The sequence below is a fragment of the Triturus cristatus genome, chromosome 7 (assembly GCF_964204655.1).
Source record: "Triturus cristatus chromosome 7, aTriCri1.1, whole genome shotgun sequence".
Lineage (NCBI taxonomy): Eukaryota > Metazoa > Chordata > Amphibia > Caudata > Salamandridae > Triturus > Triturus cristatus.
The window spans coordinates 715,404,385-715,426,489 of NC_140590.1; the positions used below are offsets into that span (position 1 = coordinate 715,404,385).

At 44.3% G+C, this 22,105-nt stretch overlaps 1 protein-coding gene across 3 annotated transcripts in view; it reads left to right on the forward strand.

Moving 5' to 3' along the window:
- LOC146810405 (alpha-N-acetylgalactosaminide alpha-2,6-sialyltransferase 2-like) overlaps window positions 1-9,229 on the forward strand; it is a 252,735-nt gene extending 243,506 nt beyond the window's left edge. For all 3 annotated transcript variants that reach the window (XM_085617402.1, XM_085617403.1, XM_085617400.1), the window contains exon 9: window positions 5,104-9,229. In XM_085617402.1, the coding sequence (XP_085473528.1) occupies window positions 5,104-5,274 (171 nt within the window). In that variant the 3' untranslated portion in view covers window positions 5,275-9,229. The remainder of the gene's footprint in view (window positions 1-5,103) is intronic.
- The last annotated feature ends 12,876 nt before the right edge of the window (window positions 9,230-22,105 follow it).

Below are 22,105 nucleotides of genomic sequence, written 5' to 3' on the forward strand. Positions count from 1 at the left end.
GATGTGATCTCTAAACAATCTACAATAAAAACACACCGCGCCTCTATAGAGTAGTTGGCCGAATTGTTGCTCAGGCGATTAAGCACCGAGCGGGTTGGCCAACAGAGGTGTAGGTATCGTTAGTAGAGCCAGTGCAGTGGCACCGGTGCCCAGAGATGTCTGCAGCCCACTGCACCCTGTTCTGGCTGTCATTATATACCCAACCAGATCCCCACCCCTGCTGTTGAGCTAGGTATTTTGGGATAAAGTGACAGGGGGTGTGTTCAGATCAGGTGTTCTTCATATGTGTGCAGTGTGTAATCCTACAGCAAAAATGATTCCAGTCTAACCAAAAGTGTTAACTATGATACATGTGAACAGTGTTCATGTGGCAGAATGGAGACATTCGTATTAGTTATATTAAATATAGAATTACTGGATGCAATTCAGAATGGTGATGGATCTCTGTTGAAATTGTGGTGAAAATGATTTAAGGGCGCATTCTTTTGAGTATGGTTATTACAGCTGCATTATTGTTATACCTTCAGGGGCAGTTTGCGTTGGTGTAGTCCTTAGTTTAAAGCAGTTTTATTTGGCTGCAAATTCGAGACCTTATATAAATTTTAAAGCAAATGCCTCCCTCTATGAGGAATCCCTTCGCTCTTGAAAGAACAAAACTAAATCTCGTTATGTAGAAGTCCTGTACAAGAACTGATGCACGTATTAATTGGTTGGATGTAATGCAATTATATTTATCGAACATAGAATATTTCAAAGCGAAATACATGTACTTTCACGGATTCTGTAAATGTGACTTACAAGACAAATACTGTAAATATTTGTTTAATACCTTGTTGATTTGTAAGACCTTTTAATCTTCATAAGTTTCTGTATAAACTAACCTTAATAAATGAACATTGGACAACACAAACTGTTGTCCATCATCTCCAGATACTTTTGGGATCTAACTGCTTTTCACCTATGTCCTACAGGTGTCACTCCTACTTGGCACTTAACTACACTCACAAAACCCTCACTGATGCCCAGGCACCCCCTACACTACGAAAGTCAAAGCAAAACCCATGCCCCTGTTGAAGCACAGGGTTTATTCAGTTCATCACTTACTCATGCACAAGAACCCCATGTACAATCTCCGGCTGATGGGTCTTTGTTGTCAGCTGAGACGTCAAAGTTAAATTTCAACATAAACCATTATCAATTATCATTACTTTAGTTCAGTCAATAGAGAGAGTTGATTTGATTTAAAGGGTTTTATTTTAAATCTTTTTGTTATTCATTCTTTTTATTAGTGTTTTATTCTCTAAATGTTTTCAATACAGATTAACAATCAACAAATCAATATTTGATAATGAATCAAGTTAGTGAATCAATTTTTAGCATTAACACAAAAAAGGTAACATGGTTGGCCCTATGCTAAGCTAAGTCAAAAATAGTTTTCAAAAAGGGATAAAGGTGTCTGTACAGTAACTCATGAAGAGTTATTTTGAGAGAATCGAGCATAGGCATAAATCTTTAGCAGAATAGGTTGTAATGGATTCTCAGCTCAAATAACAGCATATCAAGGAATGACTGCGACTTCCCATAAAGAGATGTTCAAGAAATTCATTACAGTCTTCTCTCCGAGAGTCAGAGAAAAGGGAATCCGTCTGCTCTGCATCAAAGGATGGAATGATCTCATCTGCTTCTCTCTTAACTAACTAAGAACACGCACTAATATAAAACAAGTGTTCTCAATTGCAACACAAATGTTACTTTTCCTTCACGTTGACCAATAAGATTCCAGCACGCTCCTGCGCACAGTCTACTCCCCATCTTTTCACCTGAGCACAATCATCTTTCAACCATGTTTCCTTGCATGTTGGGGACATATCTTTTCTTGTTTGTAATATCATCTTAGCAACACAAAAGAATGAGGGAAGAAATGCTGAACATTGTCAAACATTCATCTCCCAGTCACGGATCTGGGTTAAATCCATCGTTTTTTGGCTGAGTCCAAACTGGAATAGCATGGTGAGCAAAATAACAATATATTTTGCTCAGATCTCTGTACTGGGGGTGAATGTTTGACAAGGTTCATCATTCCATCAATCCTTTTTTGTGTTGGTACAGTCACCCCAAACGGGAAGGATATGCCCAGAAGTGGGTCCCATGCTCACTATACTTTTGGATTCAAGCTAGCCTGGCTGATAAGGGGTGATACTCCAAAAGCGGTCCCAGGATGCTTGTTACCGATCCAGGGACGACCTGGCCTGTCAGTTCAGGCTGAACTGTTCCTATGGAGAGCAGGGTAAAGACTGATTTGCATTTGACTGGGTTCAAACTGGGGTGGCATGGTGAGCACAAAATAAACAATGGATTTAGGCCCAGATCTCTGTTCTGGGGTGAATGTTTGACAATGTTCCACATTCTGTCCATTATATTTTTGGGTTGCTATAGTCGCCACAAGTGGGAAGGGTATACTCAGATGTGGGTCCTGTGCTCACTATGCCATCCATTGGATTCAGGCTCGCTTGATACCCTGAAACCAGTCCCAGGATGCTTGTTTCTGGTCCAGAGAGGACCTGGCCTGGTAGTTCAGGCTGGACTGTTCCCAGGGGGAACAGGGTCAAGACTGAATTGCATATGGCTGGGTCTAAACTGGAATGGCGAGCAACAAAATGATGGATTTAGGCCCAGATCTCTGTTTGGGGGCTGAACTTTAGACAATGTTCAGCATTCCGTCCATCATCTTTTAGTGTTGCTATAATATCGTCTTCCAATGAATCATCCTTCCTGTCATCTACATGCTCTGTGGTGTGAACCTCACTATCAGTCGTCTAATACAACAATTTTCTAGTCATTAACTAATAAACAGTAGCTTTAAAACTTGCAAAGTCTTCAGCAAAAGAAGAAAAACAACTTGCACATTTGTGGGTTAAAGTGAAAACAACATTAATGGGCCTTCAAATTAAAACATGGTGTGAGTACATATGTCAACTGAATTTAAAATCCAGGCCTTATTATTAGGTTAAAGGCCTATAGGTGTTAAATATGGTTGCATACTACAATTTTGGCATTACACCTACTTCATATTTAAATGTAAATTCTGCACATTGTATTTTAATAAAAGCATTTTGTAAATAATTAAATGTGTGTTAGGTCCCTTGTAACTCACAAGACCTTAGCAACAGCAGTTAGAAAACCTGATGCTCTCCAGCTCCACCAGGCACCCCTCAATAACCCTCAAAGAAACTGAGCCTGCATGCAGATGTTCCTTCTGCAAAGCAAAATCTGACTTCTGCACTACAACCATCCAGTAAGCAACAATAGCAACCAAGGCAGGTAAAGACAATGTTAATCCACCACCCATCATCCCCCATTCCATTGAAAAATCGTCCAACTTTTACCACTTTGTACGAACAAAATAAACACCAAATGCCACAATCTACCCTGGCACTCACTCCAACTCCTCACCAGGGACAACTTTGCTAGCATTAGCCAATCTCCCAAAGCCAAATCCTATCCTCTTCTCTTCTATGCTCTCCCCATCTTCCATAGCTCTCAACTTGTATCCATCAGATTTTTACCTCACTGTACCACTGAAGCAATAAACCTACAAGTCTTTGTTGATGCCCTCCAAATCACAGGTAAAGGTCACCGTGCCTCCTTTCTCCTCCTTGAGTTTTTGGTGGTCTTCAGCATCGTTGATCACTAACTTGTAGTTGACAATCTTTCCACCAACATGGGCATCTCTGAAAAAGTTCTAACCTAGTTTCCATCATTTTTAGGCTTTCAAATGCCTCTTTCCATCTGTCAAAGCATGGAGAGTCCTACTGCTGCACAATTGACTCAACTGTGTTTAATTTCTGCCTGGTGCCTTTAGGGGTCCGACTGTTTTGCAACTTGCCACTCTACACCAGTATGGCAATGTCACACAACTGTTCCAACGGGTGTCATGACAACAGATATTCTGCACCTGAAACACAGCTTGGACACCACCAAATGCTGGATGTCCACAGTCTGTCTCAAGTTAAATCCTACCAGGGCTGAGCTTACTTAAAAGGGAAAGCATCAACAATAGATGAAAGATGGGCTCAACTACATAATTCCCTGTTTTCTTTTCCCACACCCTCACCACCCATGCCATGTCTCTTTGTTTCTACATTGGCCCGTGTAACTCCTTAAATAATTTGCCTAAAAAGTCCCAAGCATGTTGGCACCAAACTAGGCACCTTTTCAGGATCAAGGCATTCCTCCCAGTTCATACATTCTGCTCCACTGTGCAAGCACTGGTCTGGTCTTGTCACATCTTGTTTCAGGTTACGTCCTGCTAACTGTCCTTCCAGACCCCAAACTCACCCTCTTTATAAATCAGTTTTCTTGCAGCTGACCACCTGTCGCGTAGCCGGTGCACGTTTGACACAAATCATGTGACAGCCACTCTGCCTCATTTGCAAGGACACTCTCACCGCAAAGTTTAACTTCATAACTGAGAAAGTTGCCTTTGCTGACTGACCAACACCACTGCAGCACGAAGCAGATGTCATTGTAGATTGTTCCTTTGTCACCACTCGGTAGATGGATGTTTGAATGTCCATGTGCCTTCACTTGACCTTCAGGGAAGAGCACAAGGCTGCTCTTTTCCATCCACTTTCCCTTCTCCTGGCTATAGCGTGCTTCTTACAACCACTCTTCCAGGCAGACCTTCAGATATATATGAACTGAAAACTTTCTTAAGCTACAGATATCTGCAGTAGCTCTGCTCTATGTATCTGTCACATGCATGTCTTGGCGTGCAAGTCAATAACATATGCTGTTATTCCGCTGTCTCTTTAAATTTCCCATGACAACTAACTGAATGAGGGGCAAAATGCACTGGTAGCTGAAACTTTTCCCCAACAGGCTGGCTCATCTGGAAGGCGGGCAGGGCAGTTCCTTGACTGGTTGCATAATAGACACAGGCAAAACATGACATGTAAGTGTCTGCCCTGACAGACGTTTTTGGACATGGGATCGGGAGTGATCAGATCTAATTCCCTAGTAATTGATGAAGCTGCTTAAAAAAAGTAAGAATTCTGTGTAACGCTTTTTGCTTTATTTTTCTACATCCCTGTTTCCCCTTAGGTCAGTGCCTATGGATTCCTCACGCCTGACTATGAGAAGTATTCCAATCATTATTACGACAAGACGAAGAAAGAGGTGTATTTCTATTTGAATCACGACTACGAGATAGAAAAGCAGTTGTGGCAGGTGTTGCACAAGCAAGGGATCATAAAACTGTACAGCAGGTCATGAGAACAACTATGAAAAACTGGTTAGCCAAGCATCCCCAGGTGTTGTGGGCCAGACACCAGATCCCATTCCGATCCCTCTCACTGGTATTCAAATGAAAGAATTCAGCAAAGGAGGACATTGGCACAGCCAGTCAAGAAGAACCAGAACAAAATGGTGCTCAGCAACACAGCACACCCACAAGAGGATATATTAAGGATGTTTTAATAAAGAACAAATCACCTTTCTGGTAGCAGACTACCTACCTGTGAAGTAGTTGAAGACCACAAGCATTACTGCCTTCTGCTGGGCAATTGTCAGATCTGTTGTAAAGTACATGTGCCCTCCCATTTACTAGTGTTTAAATGAGTGTAGAGAACAGACGCCATCCAATCGATCATTGATTAGGTACGTGTAAATGCCCCTAACACTAGATATTGACTAGGTGTGGGCATGGAGTGCAAATGCCCTAAAATGAGTTGGTGGTGTGTCTGAGCATGCACGTGTGTACATCTCTGCAAATATCACCTGCTTATTCTGAGTTGGATGTGGTTGTGCTGCACACTAGTTCGCCTGTTAGGCAGTGGTTCGATGTGGGGTGCTGCATAGATCCCTGGCCGTGGAAACTGTGCATGATTGGCCTGTGAGGCAACTCACTGACTGTAAGTGCTCAAGAGGGGTTTGATTTACTAATGCCAAGCAATTAGTGACCTGGAGAGTTTCCCAATGATTGTTTGGAGGACGTCTTGTGTGCAATAGTGAGTATGTTAGCTTCTGTCGATTTTGAGGTCCAATGTGCAGTTACTCTACTATTGTTTTGTTGTGTGTGAAGTGGTTGCACACATGCCCACTGACTGTCTGGTGACAGTGCGGGGTTCGTTGCTCCAAACTTGGGAGTTCTGGTTTACCGTTCTACTATTGGTTAACTACTGATAGCACAGGTGTATAGCTGATCTCGGAAAGAGTAGCACACTGCTGCTCTGTCAAAGGTCAATAAGTTCATGCAAAGTGTGGCATTGCATCATCTCGCACTAGGTCACGTGGGTGTCCAGTATTCGGAAGCGAGTCAGCAGTTAGGACTGACAAATAAAGCAATCTCTTTTGGATGCAGTAGACCAGGCTTCCACTTTTCCTCTTGCCAGTGACTCAGCATCATGCCTTGTCCTATTTCTCTGCACATCATTTATCTTGCATTAATGTCATAGTGTGTTTGCAGATGATTTTCACATACATCTCCAACAATCTGCATGTGACCCTGTCAGCGCCTGCCATTTACTAAAGTAGGCATAGCCAGGGGTACCAGCCTCTACCTCAAGCTTGCAATTTGGTACCCCCGGCACTGTCCTTGCTACCCCTGGTCCCTGCTGTCATGAAGGCAGCAAGGGGAACAGAAAGTAAATAGAGTTTTTTTCAACGCTCCTCTACTACAGTGTTTTACCTTAGGAGAGTAATATCTTTTTGATGCCTGTGAGACATTTTTTCAAAGTGTACATAAATAATCATGTGGTTGCTGTTAGGGATGCGTTGTTACTGTCAGCCTGGAGTAAGAGTAGCTCGTTGTAGGCGAGATGGCATTCATTCACAGCTGTTTGCAGCAGATCACTATCGTTATAAATGTTTGCTTAAGGTCAGACAACACAATTTAAGATGGGTACCCATGTCAAAAACATCTTACGTCTTTTTTATTTCCTGTTTATTTTCTGGAGTCGTCTTGTGTTATATACCGAGTTATGGACAGATACCAACATTTGGTAGCACAAAGCAGTGATGGTTTTCCGTTGTAAGGAGTGGCACAAATGAATATTGACCTGTGCTGGATATGGAGACTTTTAGAAAGCACAAAGTAAAAGAAACTATGGAATATTAGTACTTTTCCCTAACAAAATCTTCCTCAAGAGTAGCAACATATGCATGTGTAACATTCTCTTAACAATAAGTTTGCTTTGAAGATTCTTTGGCCATCTGAAGGCTTCTTCATAGCACCCTAGGTATGTTTACTAAGCCTGGGCAGAGTTCGCAGAGTCCTGCTATGCGGAACTCTGCAAAGTGCAAGAAAACCTCCGCCGCACTATGCGGAGCTCCACAAGTGGCAGAGTGCGTTGGATAAATGCTGTTTGCAGTGATTTTCAGTGCCAGGTGCTTGTCTGCACTATGCAATCATCGCGAACGGCACCATACACAGCGCAAGCGGACGCTGCTTCCTTTCTGCCGCTTGAGTAGATTTTTACTCGAGCAGCAGCTTCTCAACGCAACGGACAGTTTCTCAACGCGAGCGGTCACCAGCATACGCGGCCACTCGCAACGAGAAATCTGACCGCTTGCATTGAGAAATCTCGACGGGAGGTTGATTTTCCACACTCGCACTCGCAAACTTGCATATTGTGGAGTACTGAAATCTCTGCAAACTCCGCAAGCAGAGCGGAGTTCACCGCCCAGAATTAATGTTGAGCTTTATTTTGCCCAGCATTGTGAAAAAACCTGTTAGATGTAATCAACCAACTGCACATTAATATCAGTGCCTGGAGAGTAAAGGCCCAAGACAGGAGATTACAGAATTTTTTGCAACCAGTAGAGGGATGATTCATGGTTGTGTTCAGTATGCAAATTCCTCAGCTATGAACATAGATATAAAAGTGATTCACTACATTCGAACAACTCTTCTAATGTCCAGCACCTTTCTCGGTCTGCAACGTTTGGTAGAATGTACATCAGCCCATGATTTGTCAAAAAGATACAGCAAAATCATAAATATTGATTTTGGGGTCCAGATATAAGAAGCAAAAAAAGATGAATTCTCCCCTGGTAAAAATAAAAACTTACAAATTAGGTATTCCCTAGCATGGGAGAACCATGTTGACAGAATAGCGGTTGAGATGTCACCAAAAATTGGTACAATGTTCCACTCGGCCAGGACTACAGGATTATACTGAAGTAATCTGTTGCTAGGAGGAAAGGTATTTTCCAAAATCTGGCTCTCATGTGAGGTCACTCATTATAGTGAAGTTACAAACAATGGGAAGCAAGTTTCTTAGAGAATTTTAGGAGTTCTGCAAAATGCAGAAATATACACTTTTCGCCAAAGGCTAACTATTCGATTCCAAGAAAATGCCATAAAACAAGCTCCATTATTATTTGTGGCTATCACTATTGGGGAATGATAGGGACTTTGATTAAGGAAATAATAAAGGACAATAGACAAACAAACAGATTATTAGACATGAACGGCCTGCATACTATTTTTATGAAATTGACATGTTGCATATTAGAACCTATTTTATTGATCGTTTGAGGTGGAAGAGCTATGGAATTCGTTAAAACTAAGGGCATTGGTTCCTACACTGATATCGGCTTGAGTACTTCTAGCCCTGAGGTGATCTTTTTGTATGACAGACTGTAGATGCAACACTGTAAAGCTCTACGTGCAAATGTACAATGACCAACAAATTTATTTTTGGTTAATAAAAACAGTTATAAAAAAAATAAAAAAACCTAAGGGCATTTAGTCCCAAAATATTCAAAACTAAACAGAGCTCTTTAATTCACTATACATGTAGACATGCCAGTAAAGGGATCACGTGGAATTAAACAATGCATATGCCTCACTTTCAAACCACTGTAGTAGAAATATGTTTTATTAAACAAATTGTATTGTTTTAATTATTCACATGACATCACTACCTACCGCATTACTAGCCATATTAATATGTAATATGTCTGCAGCATACATTCATGTGGGTACGATAGCCTATTCGTAATAGGTCCAGGATGTTGTTAGCATTCTTTAAATGATTTAACTGGACTGGGCTGGGTGTGTACAAATAAAGTAAATGGTGGAAATATGTTAACAAGATTTTGATTTGATATATTGTCACTACTGTTCAACGAAATGACCAGTAAAACATTGTTCATCAAAAATGTACTGAAAACCTCGATGCATCTTCTTTTTAGCCTCTACAATGAATAAATAAACCATATATTAAACCAGTCTTGATACGATCCAGTCTGATATTGGGGCGTAAAGTTGTGCCAAATTAGTTGGTCAATATATAGGACAGATCCTGCGATTAAGATCAAAATTAAGCACCAAAGTAAGTACCCAGTCAGTATGAGATTGCGATCAATGCCGGATAGGCGGGAGCTAATAATAATTTGTAATTTGCACATTTTGTATTATATCTACCTGTTGAGTGCCTTGGGTTTGGATTTAAGGAACTTTAATGTGCAAAGTCCTTTAGAGAGGTTGGACTAAATGTTTTTATTTACCATTGGGTCGTTGAGCCATTGCTGAGCAAGGTTAAAAAGAGTATAACAAGGAAACCTGTCTGTGCAAATTCATTTGATTCACTTTTATATTTGGCTATTGAAAATCCACCATTCATACAAAATATAAGTTTGTTCACACAATACAGAAAAGATAATAAATGCCTATTATTATCTTGACTGAAAAGAAAAAGATGCACTGCCGATCACTCCAAATCCCCCCTAAGGGCCAGATTATGACTTTGGCACCAAAGCTGCGCAAGGACCACCAAACTGATTACGAGTTTCACTTGTGCAGGCAGATGGTCCTTTTGCATTTCCGATGGCAGTGCCAGAAAAACACGCACTGCAATGAGAACGGCAAAAATGTTCCAGCATGGCATGGAAGGTGACGTCCATGCTGTGCTGGAACTGGGGGTGTAGGCAGACAGGGGGGCACATACTGTGCCCCCTGAATGTATCTCCATGGAGGGGGCCCTATTGGGGCCCCTTTATTTCTCCACTGCCAGCCTTTTCATTACAGGGAGCCCACCATGAAATGGCTGGTGGTGAAGGGAACTCATAATCTGCTCAGCAGGACTGTGCCAATCCCGCTCAGCATGTTACATTGGTCCTCCACCGCGCCACCACCAGGGAATGGTGGCTCCATGCCGCAGGCGGCGATCCACCACTGGTACAACTTTGAAAGTCGTAATCCAGAGGGCAGTGGAACCTTTCTTACATGAATATATTTCTGATCTATCAAATAGAGGTCTAGACAATGAGGTCCAGCAACCCTCTATCAAACCTTACTAGACATTCACTAGGATGTTTGGCTCAGTACTCAGGCTTCAAAAAAGAAGAGTTCCATAGAGCTTTTCAGATGTGTTCAGTACTGCAATAGGCTTGGTAACAATTTAGGTGCGCCCTAGACTCTTTTTGAATATCAGTATAATCCTTATTGAAGACTATGTAAGTGTAACTCCCTACTCCACCAGGATTACGAGGTGTCACAGCCTGGCTGAGTCAGCCCGGGTACTTCATCTTCCATCCTGAAAAAAATCACTAAACTGAGCTCATGTCCTAGTTTACAGAGAGAGTCTAATGAACTCAGAGGGAAGCAATGTTTCATGTGTTCCAGTGCAGGATTAGTTAGCAGCCGGTATCAGAAAGCAATGTAGTTAAGACAGATGATACAGAGTGTAAAAGGTGCATCTCGTTCCACTTAGTGCCTCATTGGTTGTGTTTTTTATATTTCTTAGTGCTTTCAATTAAATTATTCTATCAGTCAACACAAAATTGTCATCCTACTTCTGTGGTTGTGATTATACCTGTTTTTGGTTTCCACACTCTGGTCACACTACAATAGCTTCAAATTATATTGTTAGTATTTGAGCCCATAGGTAAGGGCAAAGTAAAAAAAAAGTTCTGCAGATATACCATCAGACCCAAGTGATCTACTTAATTTCTGTTTCCGATTAGCAACTTGAACTTCCAACACGTTAAGCCCTCATTACGACTTAAGGGCTACATTTTGATCCCTGTACAAACACATTTTTGCACATGATTGGAATTACAAGTTGTGTGATAATTATCATATCCTCTATCTCACATAAGGTACGGGATTGGTAACAAAGAAAAGAAACAAAACACATAGAAAAGTGGGGACAATAAGGTTCTAGGAAGCACTGCTGTGTTAAGACGAGAACCCTCACTCAGCCTAGAGTGACATGCTTCATCATAGGGTCCCCTTTTCACACTGGGACCACAAGGCACCCAGTGTGGGCTACAACTCACCAGTAGGAGAGGAGCGGGTTTTTTTTCCCTTCCCCACTAAAAATATCTGTGGGGGAGGGAGGGACAGAGTGCAAACAGAAAAGATATATGTGAGTTAAAACTATCTCTTGGTGGGTAAGGACAACTTTCATTCTGGTACCCCCAATAGATAGAATTAAAACCAAGCACTGTGAAATAGGGATATGGATATTGTTTATATTTCATATTCTGGTCTACATGTTTCTGCCTAGATTGACCGACAGGTTGATGGCATTCAACACTCTGTTTGTGATTGAAAATGAAAAGTGAAAACTATACTTTCAGTGGTATGGCAGCTATTTCGTAGTACTGACATCTAGTAAGGGCCACAAGGTGCTGACAATATATAAACACAAATTAAAAACATTAAAGATACTTTCTTCCATTTTTCACCCCACTAGTGTCCATCACCAACACTGCAAACCAAATGTAATGCAATTGTTAAATTAACTAAAATATCCTTACTATTTGTAACCTATACAACTAGCTTCATCAGTCCCTTATTGGGGGTCAGAGCTATAGGGGTATATAAACATGGTGTCAGGATCATCTCAACTTAAATTAAATCACTGGTGTCTTAATGTCTTCAAACACACTATGACCAAAATCATTCACAAAAGGTCTCTAGTTGAGCAAACATAGTCCAAGAGGGCCATATCTTAGTCGTACATGCTCTATATATGTTATGTGCCCTGTCTAAGAACATCTCCAGACAATGCCCAGGGAGCATCAGATTTCATGAGTATCTGAGATGGTCACCAGAAAATGAGTGTGACATCTCGTCTTTAAAGAAAATTAACGTAAAGGGAGGAGAATTATGTTTAATACCACCCTATCATTGGATGGGGTAGCTGAGCTTAACAATCATATATCGGGTCACTGGATTTATAATTACGGGACCATTATGTACAAGTTACATAGTCCGTCTTGCCTTCCAACGGACGTTCAGAGGTAGAGGTGTGTCTCTAAAAAACATTTTTCTCTCTCGGTGAGTGAGGGTTCTCGTCTTAAAACAGCAGTGCTTCCTAGCCCCTCATTGTCCTCAATTTTCTGTGTTTTGTTTCTTTTCTTTGTTACCAACTCCGTCACTTATGTGAGATAGAGTTTTGGGTGGTGCTAAATACTCCAATCAGATCCTTTCCTGTAAGATACTAATCATCATATCCTTGCAGTTAAATGTGATGATATTTATGAGGGGGAAAAGGTCCAGAAGAAAGGCAGAACATGCAGAATTCGGTGTGTTAAAATCTGGTGGCCGTATTCATAAAGATAATCTTTAGCATAAGTTTACTTTTTTTCTGGGAATTCACAAAGGAATTTTATGGGTAGTACCTTTATTAGTGTGGAGTGTCTGCACTTGTGGTGGAGACTCGGCACATAGAAAGATAGGCAGTTGTAAAGATACTACTGGTAAAATTCCTTTGTGAATTCAAAAAAACGTAAACGTACACTAAAGTGAAAGTTTACCTTTGTGAATCAGGCCCTTATTCTTCATGTTCTGCAGCATTTTCCATTCAAAACCTGTGAATAGGAGGTATTTACCCCATTGTATTTACCACATGTAAAAAAATACCACCCCTTGGGTTTATGGTATTTATCACGACTGGTAAATACTGCACCATATTCCGAGAAACTTGTAATGAGGGCCAATATGTCTGTGCGGTAGGATAAGTGTAATCAGTGGTTGTAAATTCCATAATTTCCTCATTTCACTCTGTACATAATGCAGGGAAATACCTTTTTTGGGACCAAACTGTTATTAGGTGATAATAATAACGATAATGAGACATTCACCATTTATTCCCCAAAAAGAACTGTGTCATTCAATTTGGCTACCTGTTCTCATTCACGCCACACTTTGCTTTTATTTTTAAATTTGATTGTTTAATGAAAAAAGAGCTGGAGGACACATATAAAAAAACACAATAAGTCACATTTTGCTTATCACATTTATATCACTCATGACTTATGAAAATTATATCAAATCAAAATTTGTTTTATTTTATTAGTATGTAAACAGTATGTAAATATCCTAACTATATAACTCCTAGAGAGCCCCTTCAAACAGACATTAGTGTAAAGAAGTGGCAATAAAGGATAAATAGGGCAAGCCACGGCACAGCATTTTGGTCAGTAATGCCAACACTTCCCTCCAGACCCCAGTCCATCTACAACTGCAACAATTCAGGATAACTAACAAAAGGTGCCGCCTACCTGAAAGATATTGCAGTGTTCAGTTCCAGCTGGGAAGATCACTTGCAACATCTCTGGGAAGTGTTGAAGGCTCTGCAGAAGGCAGGCCTCATTACAAGGTCAGTAAGTGCCAGATCGGGCAGAGCTCTGTGGTGTAGTTAGGGCACAAGGTAGGGAGGGGCCAAGTGGCACCCCTACAGCCTAAGATGGACACCATTCTGGCTTGAGAGCCCCCCAAAACCCAGTCTGAGGTGAGAGCCTTTTTAGGTCTCACAGGATACTACAGGAGATTTGTCAAGAGCTATGGTACCATTGTTGCCCCCTTGACAGAGCTGACTTCCAGGAAGCAGCCCAAGAAGGTGATATGGACTGATGCCTGCCAGACAGCTTTTGAAGGCAGCCATGGTCCCCATGCTCAAGGCACTTGACTTATCCAAAGAATTTGTAGTGCAGACTGACGCTTCTGAGCATGGTGTGGGAGCGGTGCTCTCACAACTGGATGAAAAGTGCTTATACCAGCCTGTAGTCTTCCTTAGCAGGAGACTACTCCCCAGGGAACAGAGGTGGAGTACCATAGAGCGAGAAGCATTTGCTGTGGTCTGGGCACTGAAGAAGCTAAGAAGCTAAGTCCCTACCAGTTTGGGACTCACTTCCAAGTTCTGACAGACCGCATACCCCTCAGATGGTTAATGCAGATGAGGGGTGAGAACTCAAAACTTTTGAGGTGGTCCCTCTCCCTACAGGAAATGTACTTTACTGTGTCACAATGCTGATGGTCTGTCTGAATTCTTCCACCTTAGTGAAGAGAACTCTAAGGTTGTCGAGTCGTTCTCCCTAATTTCAGCTGGAGGGGACATTTGTTAGACCTGGCATCTTTTGGCGTGTTTCCCCTGTCTATTTCCTTTCTGACCTCCCGGTTTTTACTCTGTTTTGGTTGATTTAGTCTCTGCGCACTTTCTCACTACAGTGTTAAAGTGCAAGTGCTCCTATGGTAAAATGTGTTTCTGGATTGATGTTTCCATGTTTGGCTTACTTGATTGACTGTGAATAAGTCCCTAGTAAAGTGCACATGGTGTGCCAGTGCCTGTAAATCAAATGCTACTAGCAGGCTTGCGTTACAACAAACAAATGATGGACGGAATGCTGACAATGCAGACATTCTCCCCCAGTCAAGAGATCTGGGTTAAATCCATCGTTCTTTTGCCCACTACACCACCCCAGTTTAGACATGGCCATATGCAAATCAGTCTTGACCCTGTGCCTCATGGGAACAGTCCAGCCCGAACTGCCAAGCCATGTCTTCCCTGGACCGGAATCAAGCATCCTAGGACCGGTTTCTGGCTATCAGCCGTCATCAGCCAGGATAGCTTGACTCCAGTGGCGTAGTGAGCACGGGTCCCACGTCTGGGAATACCCATCCCACTTAGTGCGAAAAGCGTTACAACAAACAAATGATGGACGGAATGCTGACAATGCAGACATTCTCCCCCAGTCAAGAGATCTGGGTTAAATCCATCGTTCTTTTGCCCACTACACCACCCCAGTTCAGACATGGCCATATGCAAATCAGTCTTGACCCTGTGCCTCATGGGAACAGTCCAGCCCGAACTGCCAAGCCATGTCTTCCCTGGACCGGAATCAAGCATCCTAGGACCGGTTTCTGGCTATCAGCCGTCATCAGCCAGGATAGCTTGACTCCAGTGGCGTAGTGAGCACGGGTCCCACGTCTGGGAATACCCATCCCACTTAGGGCGAAAAGCGTTACAACAAACAAATGATGGACGGAATGCTGACAATGCAGACATTCTCCCCCAGTCAAGAGATCTGGGTTAAATCCATCGTTCTTTTGCCCACTACACCACCCCAGTTTAGACATGGCCATATGCAAATCAGTCTTGACCCTGTGCCTCATGGGAACAGTCCAGCCCGAACTGCCAAGCCATGTCTTCCCTGGACCGGAATCAAGCATCCTAGGACCGGTTTCTGGCTATCAGCCGTCATCAGCCAGGATAGCTTGACTCCAGTGGCGTAGTGAGCACGGGTCCCACGTCTGGGAATACCCATCCCACTTAGGGCGAAAAGTGTTACAACAAACAAATGATGGACGGAATGCTGACAATGCAGACATTCTCCCCCAGTCAAGAGATCTGGGTTAAATCCATCGTTCTTTTGCCCACTACACCACCCCAGTTCAGACATGGCCATATGCAAATCAGTCTTGACCCTGTGCCTCATGGGAACAGTCCAGCCCGAACTGCCAAGCCATGTCTTCCCTGGACCGGAATCAAGCATCCTAGGACCGGTTTCTGGCTATCAGCCGTCATCAGCCAGGATAGCTTGACTCCAGTGGCGTAGTGAGCACGGGTCCCACGTCTGGGAATACCCATCCCACTTAGGGCGAAAAGCGTTACAACAAACAAATGATGGACGGAATGCTGACAATGCAGACATTCTCCCCCAGTCAAGAGATCTGGGTTAAATCCATCGTTCTTTTGCTCACTACACCACCCCAGTTTAGACATGGCCATATGCAAATCAGTCTTGACCCTGTGCCTCATGGGAACAGTCCAGCCCGAACTGCCAAGCCATGTCTTCCCTGGACCGGAATCAAGCATCCTAGGACCGGTTTCTGGCTATCAGCCGTCATCAGCCAGGATAGCTTGACTCCAGTGGCGTAGTGAGCACGGGTCCCACGTCTGGGAATACCCATCCCACTTAGGGCGAAAAGCGTTACAACAAACAAATGATGGACGGAATGCTGACAATGCAGACATTCTCCCCCAGTCAAGAGATCTGGGTTAAATCCATCGTTCTTTTGCCCACTACACCACCCCAGTTTAGACATGGCCATATGCAAATCAGTCTTGACCCTGTGCCTCATGGGAACAGTCCAGCCCGAACTGCCAAGCCATGTCTTCCCTGGACCGGAATCAAGCATCCTAGGACCGGTTTCTGGCTATCAGCCGTCATCAGCCAGGATAGCTTGACTCCAGTGGCGTAGTGAGCACGGGTCCCACGTCTGGGAATACCCATCCCACTTAGGGCGAAAAGCGTTACAACAAACAAATGATGGACGGAATGCTGACAATGCAGACATTCTCCCCCAGTCAAGAGATCTGGGTTAAATCCATCGTTCTTTTGCCCACTACACCACCCCAGTTTAGACATGGCCATATGCAAATCAGTCTTGACCCTGTGCCTCATGGGAACAGTCCAGCCCGAACTGCCAAGCCATGTCTTCCCTGGACCGGAATCAAGCATCCTAGGACCGGTTTCTGGCTATCAGCCGTCATCAGCCAGGATAGCTTGACTCCAGTGGCGTAGTGAGCACGGGTCCCACGTCTGGGAATACCCATCCCACTTAGGGCGAAAAGCGTTACAACAAACAAATGATGGACGGAATGCTGACAATGCAGACATTCTCCCCCAGTCAAGAGATCTGGGTTAAATCCATCGTTCTTTTGCCCACTACACCACCCCAGTTTAGACATGGCCATATGCAAATCAGTCTTGACCCTGTGCCTCATGGGAACAGTCCAGCCCGAACAGCCAAGCCATGTCTAGCGGGCTTGCAGCACTGATTATGCCACGCACATGAGTTGCCCTGTAAAGGTATCTCAGACCTGCCACTGCAGTGTCTGTGCGCAGTTTTAAAACTGCCATGTCGACCTGACAACTGCACCCACTTCCCAGGCCCAAACCTTCCCCTTTTCTTACATGTAAGGCACCCCTCAGGTATTCCCAAAGTACACCCACGGGAAGGGTGCAGTGTATGTGAAAGGTAGGACATGTACTGGTGTGTGCGACATGTCCTGTTATTTTGTTTTTCACTATTGGAAGGCTATCTGTCCTATAGTATAGAATGGGAGATACTTTGTAACATCTTACACGTATAACTTCCCATTAGGACAAGATAGAGAATAGAGTTTGGGCTCTCTGTACTCAGAATTTAATAACATATCTTTCAGTAAAGATGGTTTTTAAATTATATGTTTGAAAATGCCACTTTTTGAAAGTAGGCATTTTCTTGCTTAAACTTCCTGTGTGCCTCTACTGGGTTGTGGATTGATTGTCTGGCTTTGGAGTGACAGGGACTAGGGATGTGCATTCACTGTAGACAGCCACTGGTGGGTTGAGGTGTGTCCTGCCTTTCCTGGATGAGTCAAGGCTGGGCTGAATAGACCTGGGCTGCATTTCGAATAGTGGGAGGAGATTTTCTTGCACCTGAATTGCCCTGATCTGCCTTACACAATGCTGTCTCCACCTTCTGCCAGGAAGCTGGGTCAGAGAGAACAGAACTGGTTTGGACTAAGCATAGACTCTCTGCCACAAGAGAGCAAAGGGAAATGTGGTATAAATATTGGGGCCTAGGCCACAGAACTTTAGAACTATTTTGGATCATAGAATCTGCCACGAACAAGATCTGGAGAAGCTGTGAGGAGGAACTACCACTTTGCTGTGTACTTCGCTGTGTTGGCCTACAGTGGCTGCTTCTGTCTTTGTCAGAGAAAGGACTGGACTGAGCTTTCTGCAACTTCTTTGTTTGAGTGTCTCCAAGGGCTTGAGGTAGAGCGTGACCCCTGTTCAAGAAGTCTCAGGAACAGCAAAGACTTAAATTTTATCTGTCACCAGCACTGGGAACTGTGTGTTTTGTGCTGCAGCAGAAGAAAAAGCAACCAGACAACGTCACTGACGCCACTGCCAGCTCTGTGTCCTGAAGGCAACATAGAGGGCACAGCCGCTCTTCGCACTGCAACCCTGGTCTCATCAATGATGCCCTTCAACGCCACCACAGACCCGCTGCTTTCACCGTGACCTGTGGGCACCGCACTCTGCACCTCCTCACTTCACACCGCCGTCCTGGTATCACTACACGCCAACCTCGACACCACTGTCTGTACCGTGGTTCGAGGGCAGCGCTCGTAAGTTACACAAAGCACCGCAGCCTTGGCCTTCTGACCCCGGTGCCATACACTCCAGTTTATCAGCCGACGAAAGCGCTTTTGCAACGAAGATGACGCTGCTTGCACCGTGACCTGCCACCACCGTGACAAGCACTGCACCACTTTGCACTGCAGCCCTGGTCTCACAGACGCTGCTTGATTGTTCGTCACCAAGCCACTGCATGCACCACGACCTGAGGGCACCGCATGTCGCACCGCTGCACTTCTCAGTGCAGCCCCGACACCGGCGCTCCCGACTTCAACCACAAGGAGTTAGAATTGCAACACGTGTGACTTTAAGGACCCGGCGACTCCAGTACCAACCTCTGGAACCGACGCCTGCCTTCGAAGCTCACTGAGGGGTCTCCGACACCCTCCATTTCTAAAGTTACTGTTTTGCGTGATAGCCCGCGACAGAGCTATCGATGCTTATTGATATTTCTAAGAAATGTCTGGAGGATTTGGTCTTGTTTGCACAGATACAATATTGAATGTGTTTCTAAAACCGGTGTGGTGCCCCTTTAATAGTGTCTTCACTGTATTACTGTTGATTATGTGCAAATGCTATACATACTTCCTCTGAGATAAGCCTGACTGCCCATGCCAAGCTATCAAGGGGGTGAGCAGGGGTAATTTTAGGAGTGTATCCTCCTTATCCTTACTGGGAAGAAGGGTCCCTACTTGGACAGGGTACCAACCTGCTAACTAGAGACCCTAATTTCTAAAAGACACAAATACAGATCTTTTGATGCTTTGAGATCTACTGGATGTAGGGCGTTGAATTCTCTATTTGGTATCGGCCCTTTCGACTGCTGTTTGTATGATGTTATTGGGGTGTCCTTTTTATTCTGCTGAATCCACAGATGGCAGAGCATCTTCTAGCCCACTTCCAAGTCCCCAGGACTGAGGTGGCACCATATGGGAGGGCTGGAGTCACGGATGGGTTCTGAGTTCAAGGTTGTTGAAAGCCTGTCCATGAGGCTTCTGATCAGGAAGCCAGCAAACTAGCCTCTTGAGTCCCTCTGGGGTCCTGGGTTTAGAGTCGCAGGTTAAGTCTTTCTCACCCAGGCAAGAGGGCAGCAGGGCAGCAGGTCAGCACAGTGGGACAGCAATCCAACAGAGTGGTAGTCCTTACAACAACACAGAATTCCTTCTTCCTGGCTGAGCCCACAGGTCCAGAAGTCTACTGATGAGTTGGGGTCTGAGGTCCAATATTTATACCTGGTGCCCACTTTGAAATGCAGAAAACGTCTAGAGGTTTCCGTTCCCCTAGGTGTCAGGCATCCCCTTCTTTCCTGTCCTGGCCCCAGATTTTCTTGAGTCACAAAAGACAAGTGCCAAACCATTTGTGAGAATGTTCCAGGAGTGGTAGGTGATTGCTTCTCCCCTCTAATCAACTCAGAGTGGCCCATCCTGCCATTACTTAGCTTCCCTTTGTCTCACTATCTGGGAGCAATAAACAAGGACCAACTGCCAGCTTAGTCATGTGACCCAATGCCAGGCTACGGGCACCAAATGGTTAGGACAAGAAAATACCAACTTTCTAAAAGTGTCATTTTTAGAATTGTGATTAAAAATCTGAATTTATCATTAAAGAGGGCTTTTAATTACAATTCCATAGACACTAAACTCAATATCCCTATGGGCCCCCAAATGAAAGTTATCACTTATTAAATGTAATATGGAAGATCAATGCTATCCAATAGGAGAGGTAGGCCTTGCAATAGTGAAAGATAAATTTAAGAGTTATTTACTATAGGGACATGTAAAACTTAAAAGTACATATCCAACTTTTTAAATACACTTCTCCATTGCCCCCTAGGCTGTTCAGGGCTTAACCTAGGGGTGACTTATATGTATAAAAAAAGAAGGTTCAGACCTGGCAAAAGCTTTACTTTTACTGGTCAAAATTGCAGTTTAAAATTGCACATGCAGGCTGCAATGACAGAGTGAGACATGTTTAAAGGGCTACATAAGTGGATGGCACAATCATTGCTGCAGGCCTACTAGCAGCATTTAATTTACAGGTCCTTTGTATATGTGGTACCATTTTACTAGGGCCTTGCAAGTAAACAAAATAGACCAATTGGGTCTAAGTCAGTTCTGCCATGTTTTAAGGAGAGAGCAGTTTAGCACTGCAGTCCCAAAGCTAGCATAAGTCAGTAAAAACAGGTGAGTGGAAGTTAAAACGTTAGGGTAGAACCACACCTAGGATGCCAGGTCTAAGAGTGAGAGTATATGTATACTTAAGCTACTAAAGACCCTTTACATAATCAATATTACACACTAGAGGGTATATTCACAAGAACGTGTGATAACTACCGCAAGAGTAGCGTAACTCAACTTTCAATATCGCAGCCCATCGCGGGAAAATAACCCAGTGACAACGTGGAATTCACAACAAGGCAGTAGCATGCGATAGTCTGCCGAAACTGCGGGCAATGTCTGCGAAAAAACCACCTCGATGGAGATAAAAACACAAACCCCAACACCAAAAAACCTGCGATGGGCCAAAGCGCGATGAGGAAATCAGCGATAAGCAGTGCCAGGCCTACAGCACACACCTGGCAGATGGGAAAAATCTCCATAAAAGCAGAAAAAGCACCCACACACAAACTGACCCACACCCAAGCACCATGAAGGCAGCCGGAGCAGGCGCAGAGGACGAGCGCAACCCCACAAGCATCCCGGACCCCCAGCCTGGGTCCTCGGGGACAGGGAAGGGCAAGGACAAGAAGACGAGGAAGACAAAGTTCAGTCCGCAGACAAACAGGATCATAGTCACGGAGGTGATGAAACACCATCAACAACTCTTCATCACCTCCAACGTGTCACTGGGCACCAAAACTGCAATATGGCGGGACATCATCGACAAGGGGAATGCCGTTGGAGAGCACAAGGGACAATGGACGAGGTCAAGAGGCGATGGAATGACATCAAGCGGAAGACCAAGGAGAAACTCTCCGCCAACCAGAAGGCAGCAATGCAGACCGGAGGTGGGGGCCCAGCGCCACAGCTCGAGCTGGATGACATGGAGGAGCTGGTGTCGACAGTCATCAGTATGGACACTGTGGCCGGAGTCGGGGGCCCGGACACTGTTCGACAGGACACAACACAACCGCAACAGGGTGGGTGACCACCAGGTACTGGGGGGACGGGTGGAGATGGGCACAATGGCACACATGCACAATCAAGCAGAGCACAGTGCACACCCACAATGACTGGGTCATCGCCCAGATCTACAGACTGCCACAATGCACAATGCCATGCTGTCTGAATGTCAACCTGTACCATGCATCTACACACATGTGGACACATTGTAATACACCATCTCCCCTTCACATCGCAGGGGTACCGTCAACACCTCCTGCAGAGCAGTCCCAGCCACTCTTCATGGATGACGAGGAGGACAACGCCAGCATCGACACCCAAACCATCCAAGACATCATTGACTTCATCCGCCACTCACCACCAGGCTCAGGGCAGCCCAGCTACATCGATGAGACCCCACCGATCACCCAAACAACCCAGCAGGAGGCACCCACAGCCCCGGCACCCTCCCAAGACCTCCAGGAACAACACATGGCCTTCCAACGCCGTGTGCTGGAGTGCCAGATGGAGACGGCTGAGCAGGTGCGGGTGGGCTTCGGCATCATGGCTGCCAC